The following is a 16,697-nucleotide window of genomic DNA, read 5'->3' as shown; positions in this document are numbered from 1 at the left end:
TTACGTCTGTCTTAGTGTATATGGTTTTAATTTGGTCCTGGGCATGACGTTTAAGTGCATCCGGCAGTGGAGGCTCCTCTATGGGGTCTTGGGGCACTAGGAGGTTAACCCCTTTACGACTGTTACCCCAGGTGGCCCTTGGCAAAGGACTAGTACCTGACTGCCCCCTAGCCAGGGATACGGCGGTAGATGTTAGAACCACCACAACGGCTGTGATGGCAGAAGAAGGCACCCCCACATCCATGTGGGCCCAGTTATGGGGTAATAACAAACCAATACCTCAACAGTGGAACAGACAGAGGATGACTGCTAATCCTATGGAGTGTCACAACGCCTGGGATGGAGGCTGCAGCAGAAAAGGCTCCCCAGTCGTCTTGGACTCCATGACACTGGGCCCTGACCCGGATCTGTCAAAAATTGTGTGGTGACCGTCTGTGCACCGGTCGCCCCACGTTAAACAAAGTCACGCACAGGCATCCTCCATAAAGGGATACCCCCCTACCAGGAGGACCTTCATACTCGCTTCGAGTGACCGCCATATTTAGATGGTTTTAAATATTTTTGAGCTATTTGTCATGATGAACATGTGTACACATTTCCTGCAAAACTCTGTAATTTTTCAAAGGGGCAAAAGACCTTAAATGATTTTAGTTGCTGTAATAATAATTTCAGTGAAAAAGAATACAAAGAAGCGATTAAACATCTGAAGGGGGTTGGATTACAAACATTGAATTTGTTAAACATAACACAAAGTTGAGATCCAAGACCAGTAAGTTGGAGCCTATCTTTGACTTTGTGCAAGAAGCGAGGTACCCGTTGGACATAGTTATTGTCTTTAAGCAGGGTGACTTCTTGCACTGTCCAGAGTTTACCTGGCAGTGAAGGTCTGAAGTTGGTTATACGCAAGGTGAAGAACCCTGAGCTGGGCATGTCCAGTGAGGAAAGGGACACACTTGTCTGTCAAGCTGTTGTTGGTCACATAGAGCTCCTTCAGGCTGCTGAAGTTTTCTTGCAATAGACCAGCTGCAGGGAGGCACTCCAGCTTATTGGCTGACACATTTAGGTACTGCAAGCTGTAAGAAAACACAAATAGGAATATGAATAAAGCAGGTAAATAAAATGAAAATGAAGTAAAGGATGTAATACACACTTCTGGGCTTTGGTGAAGAGGTTGTTTGGAAGTTCAGTTAGATAATTGTGCTGCATGTCTAAGGTTTCTAGCTGCGATCTCTCCAGCAACTCAGCCAACTGGCAAAGAGCATTCCAGCCTGCAAACAGCTTTGTCAGGCTCCCGTTGGATAGCAACCTACAGGACACCACACATTAAGTCCCTGTCCTCATAATACAGATGTTTGGGTAACAAATTATATACATATATAAATATATATACACATACAGTACCTACTGTCGCGATCAAAAGTTTACATACACTTGTGGAGGACATATTTTCATGGCTGTCTTGAGTTTCCAAAACTTTCTACAACTCTTGTTTTTGTTGTGATAGAGGGATTGGAGCTCAAACTTGTTGGTCATAAAAAAAAACATTTATGAAGTTTGGTTCTTTTATGAATTTATTATGCGTCTACTTAAAATGTGAGCAAATCTGCTGGGTCAAAAGTATACATACAGCAAAGTTAATATTTGGTTACATGTCTCTTGGCAAGTTTCACTGCAATAAGGCGCTTTTGGTAGCCATCTACAAGTTTCTGGTTGAATTTTTGACCACACACCTTGACAAAATTGGTGCAGTTCAGCTAAACGTGTTGGTTTTCTGACATGGACTTGTTTCTTCAGCACTGTCCACACGTTTAAGTCAGGACTTTGGGAAGGCCGTTCTAAAACCTTAATTCGAGCCTGATTTAGCCATTCCTTTACCACTTTTGACATGTGTTTGGGGTGACTGTCCTGTTGGAACACCCAACTGCGGCCAAGACCCAAACTCCGGGCAGATGATTTTAAGTTGTCCTGAAGAATTTGAAGGTAATCCTCCTTTTTCATTGTTCCATTTACTCTTTGTAAATAAAGCACCAGTTCCATTGGCAGCAAAAGCGGCCCAGAGAATAATACTACCACCACCATGCTTGACGATAGGATTGGTGTACTTGGGATTACAGGACTCAGCTATTCTCCTCCAATTTTTGTTTAATCTGACATCACATGGACAAAAGTAAGACCTTCAGAAGAAGGTCAAATGAAACAAAAATTGAGCTGTTTGGTTACAATACCCAGCAATATGTTTAAAGGAAAAAAAGGTGAGGCCTTTAATCCCAGGAACACCATGTCTAACATCAAGCATGGTGGTGGTAGTATTATGCTCTGGGTCAGTTTTACTCCCAATGAAAATGGTGCTTTACAGAGAGTAAATGGCACAATGAAAATAGAGGATTGCTTCCAAATTCTTCATGACAACCTAAAATCTTTAGCCCGTAGGTTGGGTCTTGGGCACAGTTGGGTGTTGCCAACAGGACAATGACCCCAAACACACGCAAAAGTGGTAAAGGAATGGCTAAATAAGGCTAGAATTAAGGTTTTAGAATGGCCTTCCCAAAGTCCTGAGTAAAACTTGTGGTCAATGCTAAAGAAACAAGTCCATGTCAGAAAACCAACAAATTTAGCTGAACTGTACCAATTTTGTCAAGAGGAGCTGGGCAGAAATTCAACCAGAAGCTTCTGTCAGTGTATATATATACACATACATATATACCTTAATAATTAATAACAGGAATTAATTCAGAATAAATAATCAGGCACTGCGGTTTTCAGCATTTTTCTCCATATACTGTACCTTGTAAACTGACAAAATAACTACGGTACTTACTTGCACTGTTACTTAAACTGTCTTACATTGATAATTGTTTGAGTTAGAACAGCTCCTAAAGCTTTTGCTGTAGGCATATTGCAATATCTATGGTGTAGTTGTGTGCGTGATAATCACCGTGTGGGTAGCTCAGTAACACAATTGTGGTTGATGTCCAGAATTTCCAGTCTACAGCAATCACACACCCAGTCAGGGACAAGACCTAACTTGTTCCTTTAAGAAAATTAAAACAGTTGATAAACAAGCACATTTTTGGCACTTTTATTTTGGAGTGAGTTTTAGTACCAGGACAAATCCAGATAGGTCATATTCTCCGGCACAGGCTGTACTTCTATTTCTTTCAGCTCTACAAATAAAAACAGAGAACATTCATTATTGTGTGAGCTCTAAGTGAACGGAAATCTTGTGCCAAACATGATCTGTTTAACGACTACTGTATACACAACACAAGAGTATTTTTGCACCATTGTGTGCCGCATGTAGGCTCTTAAGGGTGTGACCGCTGACTCTGAGGAGGGAAAGTATGTTTCTGTCACAGCGCAGAAGCTCCAGTTTACAGAGAGGCCTGACATCTAGCTCTTGTAAACCAGTGTCCCTTAGGTCCAGCTGTACTATGTGTACTAGCTGCTCCATATCTCCCAGGATCACATTTTGAAGCCGATTCAGCCTGTATGAAAATGAACATTAATCAACATGATTAACAGAAATTTATAAGAAAAAATACAAAATCAGTTGGTATTTGGTTGGGTAAAAAAATATGTTCTTATACTTCCTTATACAACATCAATAAACTCATTGATAACATGGGTTTATTAATGAGCTCTGAAATACAATAAGAATCTGTAATACAGTGCACCCGGAAAGTATTTTCAGTGCTTAATTTTTTCCACATTTGTTATGTTACAGCCTCATCCCAAAATTGAGTACATTTATTTTTGTCCTCAAAATTGTACAGATAATACCCCATACTGACAATGTGAGACGGTTGTGTTCAATTTGAACTCCGCTTATATTTGGCATCAAGCCAAGCAGCTGTGTGCGTGTCTATGTATGTACATGTGCACAACAGGGAAGCTCGTTAATTTTTGGGAGTAGCGTATATGTGTTGCGAGAATGGCTGAGTAAAGAGAAGGAGGGGGAGCGCATGCACTGCGCAGTAGAGTGATGAACACATCTGGTTGTGTCCTGCAAAACGAATAATAACGCGATTGTCATGACACGGTGGCCTTGTCAGTCTAAACGGAAAGCGGAGCTTAGCAGACCCATTGCCGGAAAAGTGAAAGGTGTCACCTCCGACAAAAACGTTGGCCCTCGAGGAAACGTCTGTCCTGTACTCCTCGATTATGGCCTGCATGGGAGCCAAGCAAGCTGTCATTCTTTACAACTACTTTTGCAGATCTGGATGCTTATTATTTAAATGTTTACCTAAGTTTGAAGTAGTACTCGATATATCGCGGGTTTGTCTCTGTCTCCGATATAGAAAAAAACTATATTGTGATATTCGGGTATACGTTCTCACACAGTTGCTTTTAGCTGCGGGCATTAGACCGCAGGCTCTTCTCAGTCTTTCCTGTCTCTCCTCAGAGACAAGCACACCTTCTTACATACGTCACATACCGTCGCGTCATACGCCCTCGCATGAGCGGTAGCAGCATGGGTAACATTAGCTGTGATGCTAGCGAAGTGGTGCGGGTGGTAATATGAGAGTGATAAAGTGCCAATCCAGAGTATAATTGATAGCTGTGGTCTCACACAAATAATAAATGAACCCACGCATCGCAACGGTAATACGATAGACCTAGTGCTTGTCAGGGGTATCACCGCTTCCAAAGTTACGATACTCCCGTATACTAAAGTATTGTCCGATCATTACCTTATAAAATTCGAGGTTCAGACGCATGTTCGTCAAACTAATAATAATAATAACTGCTATAGCAGCCGCAACATTAATACGGCCACAACGACAACTCTTGCTGACCTACTGCCCTCGGTAATGGCACCATTCCCAAAGTATGTGGGCTCTATTGATAACCTCACTAACAACTTTAACGACGCCCTGCGCGAAACCATTGATAACATAGCACCACTAAAGTTAAAAAAGGCTCCAAAAAAGCGCACCCCGTGGTTTACAGAAGAAACTAGAGCTCAGAAATTATTATGCAGAAAGCTGGAACGCAAATGGCGCACGACTAAACTTGAGGTGCACCATCAAGCATTTAGTGATGGTTTAATAACTTATAAACGCATGCTTACCTTAGCTAAAGCTAATTATTACTCAAATCTCATCCACCGTAATAAAAACGATCCTAAATTTTTGTTTAGTACGGTAGCATCGCTAACCCAACAAGGGACTCCTTCCAGTAGCTCCACCCACTCAGCTGATGACTTTATGCAATTCTTTAGTAAGAAAATTGAAGTCATTAGAAAGGAGATTAAAGACAATGCGTCCCAGCTACAACGGGGTTCTATTAACACTGACACGATTGTATATACGGCGGATACTGCCCTCCAAAATAGTTTCTCTCGTTTTGAGGAAATAACATTAGAGGAATTGTTACAACGTGTAAATGGAATAAAACAAACAACATGTTTACTTGACCCTCTTCCTGGGAAACTGATCAAGGAGCTCTTTGTATTATTAGGTCCATCAGTGCTAAATATTATAAACGTATCACTTTCCTCGGGCACTGTTCCCCTAGCATTCAAAAAAGCGGTTATTCATCCTCTTCTTAAAAGACCTAACCTCGATCCTGACCTCATGGTAAACTACCGACCGGTGTCTCACCTTCCCTTTATTTCAAAAATCCTCGAAAAAATTGTTGCGGAGCAGTTAAATGAACACTTAGCGTCTAACAATCTATGTGAAACCTTTCAATCCAGTTTCAGGGCAAATCACTCGACGGAGACAGCCCTCGCAAAAATGACTAATGATCTATTGCTAACGATGGATTCTGATGCGTCATCTATGTTGCTGCTCCTCGATCTTAGCGCTGCTTTCGATACCGTCGATCATAATATTTTATTAGAACGTATCAAAACACGAATTGGTATGTCAGACTTAGCCCTGTCTTGGTTTAACTCTTATCTTACTGATAGGATGCAGTGTGTCTCCCATAACAATGTGACCTCGGACTACGTTAAGGTAACGTGTGGAGTTCCCCAGGGTTCGGTCCTTGGCCCTGCACTCTTCAGCATCTACATGCTGCCGCTAGGTGACATCATACGCAAATACGGTGTTAGCTTTCACTGTTATGCTGATGACACCCAACTCTACATGCCCCTAAAGCTGACCAACACGCCGGATTGTAGTCAGCTGGAGGCGTGTCTTAATGAAATTAAACAATGGATGTCCGCTAACTTTTTGCAACTCAACGCCAAAAAAACGGAAATGCTGATTATCGGTCCTGCTAGACACCGAACTCTATTTAATAATACAACTCTAACATTTGACAACCAAACAATTAAACAAGGCGACACGGTAAAGAATCTGGGTATTATCTTCGACCCAACTCTCTCCTTTGAGGCACACATTAAAAGCGTTACTAAAACGGCCTTCTTTCATCTCCGTAATATCGCTAAAATTCGCTCCATTCTGTCCACTAAAGACGCTGAGATCATTATCCATGCGTTTGTTACGTCTCGCCTCGACTACTGTAACGTATTATTTTCGGGTCTCCCCATGTCTAGCATTAAAAGATTACAGTTGGTACAAAATGCGGCTGCTAGACTTTTGACAAGAACAAGAAAGTTTGATCACATTACGCCTGTACTGGCTCACCTGCACTGGCTTCCTGTGCACTTAAGATGTGACTTTAAGGTTTTACTACTTACGTATAAAATACTACACGGTGTAGCTCCATCCTATCTTGCCGATTGTATTGTACCATATGTCCCGGCAAGAAATCTGCGTTCAAAGGACTCCGGCTTGTTGGTGATTCCCAAGGCCCAAAAAAAGTCTGCGGGCTATAGAGCGTTTTCCGTTCGGGCTCCAGTACTCTGGAATGCCCTCCCGGTAACAGTTCGAGATACCACCTCAGTAGAAGCATTTAAGTCTCACCTTAAAACTCATTTGTATACTGTAGCCTTTAAATAGACTCCCTTTTTGGACCAGTTGATCTGCTGTTTCTTTTCTTTTTCTTCTATGTCCCACTCTCCCCTGTGGAGGGGGTCCGGTCCGATCCGGTGGCCATGTACTGCTTGCCTGTGTATCGGCTGGGGACATCTCTGCGCTGCTGATCCGCCTCCGCTTGGGATGGTTTCCTGGTGGCTCCGCTGTGAATGGGACTCTCGCTGCTGAGTTGGACCCGCTTTGGACTGGACTCTTGCGACTGTGTTGGATCCATTGTGGATTGAACTTTCACAGTATCATGTTAGACCCGCTCGACATCCATTGCTTTCCTCCTCTCTAAGGTTCTCATAGTCATTATTGTCACAGACGTCCCACTGGATCATTATTGTCACCGATGTCCCACTGGGTGTGAGTTTTCCTTGCCCTTATGTGGGCCTACCGAGGATGTCGTGGTGGTTTGTGCAGCCCTTTGAGACACTAGTGATTTAGGGCTATATAAGTAAACATTGATTGATAGTAACAAATGAAGGAATAATAAATTCCCCAGAAAAACAGCACGGGGTCCATCGTCTGGCGGTGGTTTGGCTTCAAGCGGGAATATGTCGAACAAGTATGTGGCCAAAGCGTTGTTACAAAAAGTAGCACTTAATGCTAATTTGTAGCATCATTTGAAAAGTCCCCCGCTGGAGAATGAAGAGTGTTTGAAACTGAATGTCAACATCTCCGTTCGGTGCCATACCCACAAAATGCCCAAGCAACCATTTCCAGATCGTATGAGAATTTAATAACGTCCGTAGTAACCTACGACATAGCAAAGGACATACACTATTTGATTTACTTTTACATAGCTCATTTTTATTTGACAGTTATTGAAATATCTTGTGTGACATCATGCACAAAAGTGCACTTTATTTGTTTGAAACTATTGTAGTGGCATTCTGTACAACAAGTGCACTTTAATTTAGTGTTGTTTTGATATGTTATCTTAGTGCACACTTTTTCTGCAGGCGAGCTACTTTTCAATTGACCAAATCGAGGGGATCTACCTCATTCATATATATCATGTGGAACACCACAGAGGCCACCACAGTGTATATGTTTATTTTATTTTTTATTCATAGCTGTATGTAGAAGTGTCTGGTTGTATCTGCTGCTTTAATGTCTTTAATGTCCTCTGTGTTCTTTGATGTTTGATGTTTCCCTCTTACACACATGTAAGAGGGATGTGTACTATGGCTATGAGTTGTTGTTTTTTTCCCCTTGGCCTCAGTCTGCACCCCCACTCCAGGGCCTAGGCTAAGACCGATTTTTTAAATTTTATTTTAATATTCTATTTTTTTTCTCCCCCCCTCGTTTACCTCTATGTTATCTTTTTTGTAAGGGGCGCTGGAAGCCGGCAGACCCGTCAGCGATCCTGTTCTGTCTCCCTGTAATGTTTGTCTGATCTTGAATGGGATTGTGCTGAAAATTGTAATTTTCCTGAAGGAACTCTCCTGACGGAATAAATAAAGTACTATCTAATCTAATCTAATCATTTATAGATGTTTTTGTTAACAAGTTAAATGTGTTTAATGATAATACAAGCATGTGTAACACATATAGATGTCTTTCTTTCACGAAGACAAGAATATAAGTTGGTGTATTACCTGATTCTGATGACTTGTATTGATTGGAATCAGACAGTAGTGATGATAACGTCCACATTTTTGAATAGAGGAGAAAAAAAGTCCTCCTTTCTGTACAATACCACATGAAAGTGTTTGGTTTTTGACATCTTATTTATCCAGCTTCCATACACTTTACAAGGAAAACATTGGCGGCAAATTCCGTAGCTTGCGCGCTTGTGCACGCCAGATTTCCGAGGCTCTTATTGTGTTAGCGCAGGCAGAATGAAGCAGCGCTTTTATTGTGAAGATAGGAAATGTGCAGTTGGTCTTTAGAGTTTTGACGGAAGGTACGGCGCGAGAGTCTGTTGAAATAAAAAGTGTTTCTCGCCTTCCGGTCGGTCATTTTTTCTTAATAATGATCTCACAGCAGCAAGCGTCATTTCACAAGACCCTCGGGTGCCGTGAATGTCAATCAAGTGACGTCTTGGTGAAAATTGATGATCGATAATTTTTAGGTCTATTTTTTTAAAAGCCTGGCTGGCGATCGATTGACACATCCTTAGCGATCGACGTAATGGGCACCCCTGTCTTAGTGACATCATGCACAAAAATGCACTCAGTTTGATTTAAAATGTCTCTGACAATCTTGCACTTTCTGTTTTGAAATTACATGAATGTTTGTGCCACTGCTTAATAACTGTTTAATAAATACAGTTTTGGTAAATTGACTTAATTGTGGTTTGCCTCCCTGCTTGAAAGTTTAAAATGAGCATATATTAATGGAGTATGAACAAGAATTTTTTAATGTAGACACATACAATCATCATACTGCTGTGATTATATGCATCAAGTGTTTATTCAAGGCTAAGGCAAAATATTGAGATATATATCGTGTATCGTGATATGGATTAGAAATATTGAGATATTAATAAAAGGCCATATCGCCCAACCCTACTTAGAAGCAAAAGGTGGCAATACTAAACGCCACATTTGGTAAGGCATGTTTTAAAGCACCACGTACAGATCACCTTTGTTAGTTTTGAAGCCCAAATAATTTCATACTGCGTTCCCTTTCTCTTTATTAACCAGTTGAATTTGCCATTCTTTCTCTCCACGATATTATTTTTGTATGTCCTTTGTGTGTGCATTTTGACACACTAAACATCATGCGCCTCAGCTCTGTAGTCACTGCCGCACAGCAGCATAAACAATATTGGTATTTTTCAAAAGGTAGTATAGTACCGTTTCCAATTGACTAGTACCGAAATACTTTATTAGCACCAGTATACCGTACAACCCTAGTCTGTACATTCATTTTAAAGTCTAATCAGGCAGGTGACCAAGAACCTGATAGTCACTCTGTCAGAGCTACGGTATTCCTCTGCACCAATCCACCAATCAGGCATGTGTGGTATAATGGCCAGTCGGAAGCCATTTCTTAGTAAAAAGTTTGCAAAAATGAACTTGAAATACACTAAGACCATGAAAAACAAACCACAAGTCTGATGAGACAAAGATTAAACTCTTTGGCTTTGATAGGATGAATGTCTATCTAACTATGTTGACCAAGAATAGTGCAAATAAATAAAGCTACACATTGGGCAAACACATAGCCAAGTAACACACACCACTCATAGCCAAGATGACTGTACTGTACCCTAAAAAACTCTGTCAAACATATATATATGGTCAAAAGTACCAAGATGGGTATACGTCAGTCAATTATGATAACCACCTGTTCTCACTGTGAATCCAGTATTTAAGGGTGCTAGGGATGTCTTTCCTGCCACGTCTATCTTCCATGTCTTACTTGCAATGTATCTTTGTTTAATATTTGTGTCATGTCGCAATGAATGTAAATACAAGAATGACCTGAGCTCAATATAAATTGTATGGCAACTCCCCATATCGGAGTCTGGTTCCTCCATCCATCCATCCATCCATCCATCTTCTTCTGCTTATCCGAGGTCGGGTCGCGGAGGCAACAGCCTAAGCAGGGAAACCCAGACTTCCCTCTCCCCAGCCACTTCGTCTAGCTCTTCCCGGGGGATCCCGAGGCGTTCCCAGGCCAGCCGGGAGACATAGTCTTCCCAACGTGTCCTGGGTCTTCCCCGTGGCCTCCTACCGGTTGGAAGTGCCCTAAACACCTCCCTAGGGAGGCGTTCGGGTGGCATCCTGACCAGATGCCCGAACCACCTCATCTGGCTCCTCTCGATGTGAAGGAGCAGAGGCTTTACTTTGAGTTCCTCCCGGATGACAGAGCTTCTCACCCTATCTCTAAGGGAGAGCCCCGCCACACGGCGGAGGAAACTCATTTCGGCCGCTTGTACCCGTGATCTCATCATTTCGGTCATGACCCAAAGCTCATGACCATAGGTGAGGATGGGAACGTAGATCGACCGGTAAATTGAGAGCTTTGCCTTCCGGCTCAGCTCCTTCTTCACCACAACGGATCGGTACAACGTCCGCATTACTGAAGACGCCGCACCGATCCGCCTGTCGATCTCACGATCCACTCTTCCCCCACTCGTGAACAAGACTCCTAGGTACTTGAACTCCTCCACTTGGGGCAGGGTGCTCCACTTGGGGCAGGGTCTCCTCCCCAACCCGGAGATGGCATTCCACCCTTTTCCGGGCGAGAACCATGGATTAAACCATGGATTAAACATCCTGGATTAAAACTAATGCTACCCATCCAATTTGATGGATCTTGAGTAGTGCTGCAAAGGGGAATGGGTGTGCCAAGCTTGTGACAGTGTATTCGCAAAGAAATGAGGCTATAATTTCTGCCAAAGCAGCATCTAAAAATTTGATTTTGTTTTTTTAGTTTTAGTAAATCTGCGGGGGGGGGGGGAAATCACATTGTCATTATGAGGTATTGTGTATAAAAATTTTAGGGACGAAACTATTCAATTTTGACAAAATGTGAAAAAAGTGACGCACTGTGAAAACTTTCTGGATACACTGTATATACATACAATATAACATACAATTAATGTACAGAAAGTGCGGGGGACTTTGCTACACCCATGGTATAGTACAAATGGAAACTGCTAAAATCTTGACACATAAATGCAATTATCAGAAAACAAGGTTTTCTGATAATTGACTTTCTCGTATGTGGCTGTTAGCCTTGAAAGCGAGATAATATTTATGTCAAAGTATCAGCGCAGCATGTTTGGAACTCCAGCTGCTACCTGGCATGAATAATGAGTAGAGCCATGTTGAGCAGAGTAGGTACTGTGACGTAAAAATGGTATGTAAAAGAACAACAGTATGAAGACACAGCACTTCATCAGTGCAATAATCCAACAGAGGTTGTCTACCTGATATCTATGTGACGAGTAGGCAACCACTGCAGTTCGGTCATATCCAAGACAGAGAGTTGGTTTCCTGCCAGACATAGTTTCTCCAAGTCGCTGAGCTTCTCCAGCACAGGGGGGACACAGGTGAAGCAGTTGAAAGACAAGCCAAGGCAGGACAAGCTCTTCAAGGAGCCCAGTTCCCCAGGCAATGAACTCAGACGGTTTGCATCTAGAAGAAGTGTCTGCAATCTGCAAATAAAGTTACTGTTTAATCAGAGTACATTGTGGTAAACTTAAAAAAAACATCTGCATTGTTCAGATGGGAGAATGATGACTGCTAAATTATTAATTGATCAGTATCAATTAGGACTGTGGTAAGTAGTGTGTATTGATTTGTTGACAAATATTAAACAAGTAGGTGCACTAACAGGGAAACGATGCTGCATGTGTGTTAAATTCCACAGCATGTCCTGTCAAATCAAAATTCTCATTATACAATTATCCTTCTTGAAGTTCTTTGAAACTATCAGCAATCATCCATCCATTTTCTACCGCTTGCCCCTCTCTGGGTCGTGGGGGGGCTGGATAGACGACATTCACACTAAGAATTATGATCAATACAAGTCAATAGGGCTTGACCATGTCAAGTTAAAAAAAAACTTTATGCATTACATAGTAAAATACAAAACCCAAAACCAGTGAAGGTGGCACATTGTGTTCATAAATAAAAACAGATTACAAGGATTTGCAAATCATTTTCAACTTATATTCAATTGAATATACTGTAAAGACAATATATTTAATGTTGTAACCGAGAAAGTTATTTTTTTTAAAAATAATCATGAACTTAGAATTTAACGGCAGCAACCCGTTGCAAAAAAGTTGGCACATGGGCATTTTTACCACTGTGTTGCATGGCCTTTCCTTTAAACAACACTCAGTAAACATTTGGGAACTGAGGTGACCATTTGTTGAAGCTTTTCAGGCGGAATTCTTTCCCCTTCCTGCTTTTGAAGTACATCAAAAGTTGTTCAACAGTCCAGGGTCTCCCTTGTCGTATTTTACGCTTTATAATGCGCCACACATTTTTAAATGGGAGACAGGTCTGGACTACAGGCAAGTCCATCTAGCACCACTACGAAGCCACGCTGTAGTAACATGTAGCTTGGCATTGTCTTGCTGAAATAAGCAGGGGCGTCCATGATAACGTTGCTTTGATGGCAACATATGTTGCTCCAAAACCTCTATGTAACTTTCAGCATTAATGGTGACTTCACAGATGTGTAAATTAGCCAAGCCTTGGGCAATAATACAATCCCATACCATCATAGATGCTGGCTTTCGAACTTGGCGCCTATAACAATACGGACAGTTCTTTTACTCTTTTTTCCGGAGGACACAACCATTTCAAATGTAGACTCATCAGACCACAGAACACTTTTACAATTTGCATCAGTCCATTATAGATGAGCTCGGGCCCAGCGAAGCTGGCGGCTTGTCTGGGTGTTGTTGATAAATGGCTTTGGCTTTGCTTAAAATAGTTTTAACTTGCACTTACAGATGTCGTGACAAACTGCAGTTACTGACAGTAGTTTTCTGAAGTATTCCTGACACCATGTGGATGCAGTACCGCCTGAGGGATCGAAGGTCACATGCTTAGCCGCGTACGTGTAGTGATTTCCCCAGATTCTCTGAAACTTTTGATGATATTACGGACGGTATATGGTGAAATTCCTAAATTCCTTAAAATAGCTGGTTGAGAAATGTTGTAAAAAGTTAAAGTACCGATGATTGTCACAGACACTCTTGGTGTGGCGAAATTATCCTCTGCATTTGACCCATCACCTTTAATCACCCCCTGGGAGGTGAGGGGAGCAGTGGGCAGCAGCGGTGCCGCACCCGGGAATCATTTTTAGTGATTTAACCCCCAATTCCAACCCTTGATACTTAAACTGTTTGACAATTTGCTCACGCATTTGAAGTGAAGTGAATTATATTTATATAGCGCTTTTCTCTAGTGACTCAAAGCGCTTTACATAGTGAAACCCAATATGTAAGTTACATTTAAACCAGTGGGTTTAAATGTAACTGGGGGCAGGTGGGTAAAGTGCCTTGCCCAAGGACACAACGGCAGTGACTAGGATGGCGGAAGCGGGAATCGAACCTGCAACCCTCGAGTTGCTGGCACGGCCACTCTACCAACCGAGCTATGCTTTGTTCACAAAGTGGTGACTCTCGCCCCATCCTTGTTTATGAATAATTGAGCATTTCATGGAAGCTGCATTTATACCCAATCATGGCACCCACCTGTTTCCCAATTAGCCTGTTCACCTGTGGGATGTCATAAATAAGTGTTTGATGAGCATTCCTCAAGTTTCTAAGTCTTTTTTGCCACTTGTGCCAGCTTTTTTGAAACATGTTGCAGGCATCAAATTCCAAATTAATTAATATTTCCAAAGAGTAAAGTTTTCCAATTCGAACGTTAAAGATCTTGTCTTTGCAGTGTATTCAATTGAATATAGGTAGAAAAGGATTAGCAAATCATTGTATTCTGTTTTTATATACGATTTACACAATGTGCCAAATTCGCTGGTTTTGGGTTTTGTATTTATGTAAATCTATATACATGTTTGAGTGTTTACCCTGAGTACATTTGAGAAATCCCTAAATTATTTCCAACTTGTGCACCCAATACTTGTTTTTATAAATAAGCAAAGATGTATGTAAATATTTGGTTAACTTACTTGAGCAGAGTTTCCACTTCTTGAGGAAGAGATGAAAGGCAATTTCCTGACAAGTTGAGCTCAGTCAATGAGATGATGTCACATAAAGCCAGTGGGAACTCTGACAGTGCATTATTTGATAAACTAAGGCTCCTTAGTTTACAAAACCTGCAAACAAATTTGAACTATGAGAAACATCTTGAAAACTCTGCAGGCAAAGGTATATTTATTCACTACAGGTCAAACAGACAAAAAACATGTTTCTACCATGGGGTCACGCAATGTTTAAAAAAAAAGAAAAAAAACTGTCCACAAAAGAAACATTCAAAATTTGCTGACTGGTTGCACATTCTGACACCTGTTTGTCAATATCGTGATATAAGTTATGTTTATAATAAACGCTCGGAGCTCAGTAACATTTTTCTCATAGCATTTTACTTCTGCTACTATATGTAAAAACCTGCACTGCAACAATGTAATATCCTTATTGTGAGATAAATGTCTATCCTATTCTGTCCTAACTTGCCCACACATTTTATAAGTAACATGCAGGTCTGCCATTGCAATAAATGATACTAGTGCTCATAAGGCAAAAACATGTGCTGCAGCAAAATGAAATCCATCTTTTAATATTTCTGTGTGCAAAATCATTTTTCATTAGAGAACTGTATTTATGAGAGAATCACCTGTCAGCACTTTGCAGTTTTAGAAATCATTAAAAGCAGTTTACACAAAAACTAAGCAGTTTGTTTGCATCTTTTATTGGGGAACGGCACTTTTTTTAAATTTTGTCAATCATTCACAATCCACAACAATTCACAAGCCTTTGGTGAGACAAGCACACGTTTTTTCTTTTCTTGAGCACTCTAACTCGTAAATAAACGCCAGCAAGAGTAACACTGGAGGTAGGGCTGGGCGATATATCGATATACACGATATATCGCGGGTTTGTCTCTGTGCGACATAAAAAATGACTATATTGTGATATTCGAGTCCACGTTCTCACGCAATTGCTTTTAGCTGCGGGCATTACATTACAGGCTCTTCTCGCTCTTCCTTCTGTCTCCTCACAGACAAGCGCACTTTCTTAGATACATCACATACATATACGCCATTGCGAAACAGAGAGGTAGCAGCATGGGCAACGTTAGCTGTGTGCTAGCAGAGCCGTGCAAGTGGTAATACGAGAGAAAGAAGGTGCGAATGAAGGAAGAATTCATTCCCAAGAAAAACAGCATGGGCTCCATCGTCTGGAGCTGGTTTGGTTTCAAGTGGGAATATGTCGAACAGACAACCGTAATTCGTCAAGTGTGAGGCAAAAGCGTTGCTATAAAAAGTAGCATTACTGCTAATATGAAGCATCATTTGAAAAGTTACCCGCTAGAGCAGGGGTGTCAAACTCAAATACAGAGTGGGCCAAAATTTAAAACTGAACAAAGCCGCGGGCCAAGGTTGAAGAAATTAACCTTTAAATAGAGACCCAAACAAGTTTTGAAATAAATATTGAACAAGCAAGGCTTAAATAGGGCAGCATGGTGGAACAGGGGTTGGTGCATCTGCCTCACAATACGAAGGTCCTGAGTAATCCTGGGTTCAACCCCGGGCTCGGGATCTTTCTGTGTGGAGTTTGCATGTTCTCCCCGTGAATGCGTGGGTTCCCTCCGGATATTCCGGCTTCCTCCCATGGAACAGGCAGAGCTTATATAACGTAATAGTGCAAAATCAACTTTCAAAAAACAAGCGAAAAAACATCAGTGGTATATTAAATAAAATTTAATTAAAAAAATTAATGCCTCTTTTTTATTTGCAGCCTTCTGGGGTAAATATCAACATCAACTTTTTCCACAGGCTAACAAATTCGAAAATAAAATAAAAATGAGGTGGGCGGGGTTTGGTGGTAGCGGGGGGTGTATATTATAGCGTTCCGGTAGAGTTAGTGCTGCAAGGGGTTCTGTGTATTTGTTCTGTTGTGTTACGGTGCGGGCGTTTTCCCGAAATGTGTTTTGTCATTCTTGTTTGGTGTGGGTTCACAATGTAGCGCATATTTGTAACAGTGTTAAAGTTGTTTATACGGCCACCCTCAGTGTGACCTGTATGGCTGTTGGCCAAGTATGTGCGTGTGAAAGCCGCATATATTATGTGACTTGGCCAGCACGCTGTTTATATGGAGGAAAA

At 41.4% G+C, this 16,697-nt stretch overlaps 1 protein-coding gene across 1 annotated transcript in view; it reads right to left on the bottom strand.

Annotated features, from left to right (window-relative positions):
- The window catches only part of LOC133540823 (PH domain leucine-rich repeat protein phosphatase 1-like), a 64,701-nt gene that overhangs the window by 23,043 nt on the left and 24,961 nt on the right, over positions 1 to 16,697 (bottom strand). The window contains exons 5-11 of the mRNA XM_061883773.1: positions 14,544 to 14,690; positions 11,821 to 12,048; positions 3,283 to 3,485; positions 3,104 to 3,164; positions 2,936 to 3,031; positions 1,151 to 1,306; positions 873 to 1,073 (exon numbers count right to left, since the gene is read on the bottom strand). Coding sequence (XP_061739757.1) covers positions 873 to 1,073; positions 1,151 to 1,306; positions 2,936 to 3,031; positions 3,104 to 3,164; positions 3,283 to 3,485; positions 11,821 to 12,048; positions 14,544 to 14,690 — 1,092 coding nt within the window. The remainder of the gene's footprint in view (positions 1 to 872; positions 1,074 to 1,150; positions 1,307 to 2,935; positions 3,032 to 3,103; positions 3,165 to 3,282; positions 3,486 to 11,820; positions 12,049 to 14,543; positions 14,691 to 16,697) is intronic.

Source organism: Nerophis ophidion, linkage group LG22, assembly GCF_033978795.1.
Source record: "Nerophis ophidion isolate RoL-2023_Sa linkage group LG22, RoL_Noph_v1.0, whole genome shotgun sequence".
NCBI classification, from domain to species: domain Eukaryota; kingdom Metazoa; phylum Chordata; class Actinopteri; order Syngnathiformes; family Syngnathidae; genus Nerophis; species Nerophis ophidion.
Note: the sequence above shows the minus strand (reverse complement) of the source record. Positions and strands in the feature narration are given on the sequence as shown.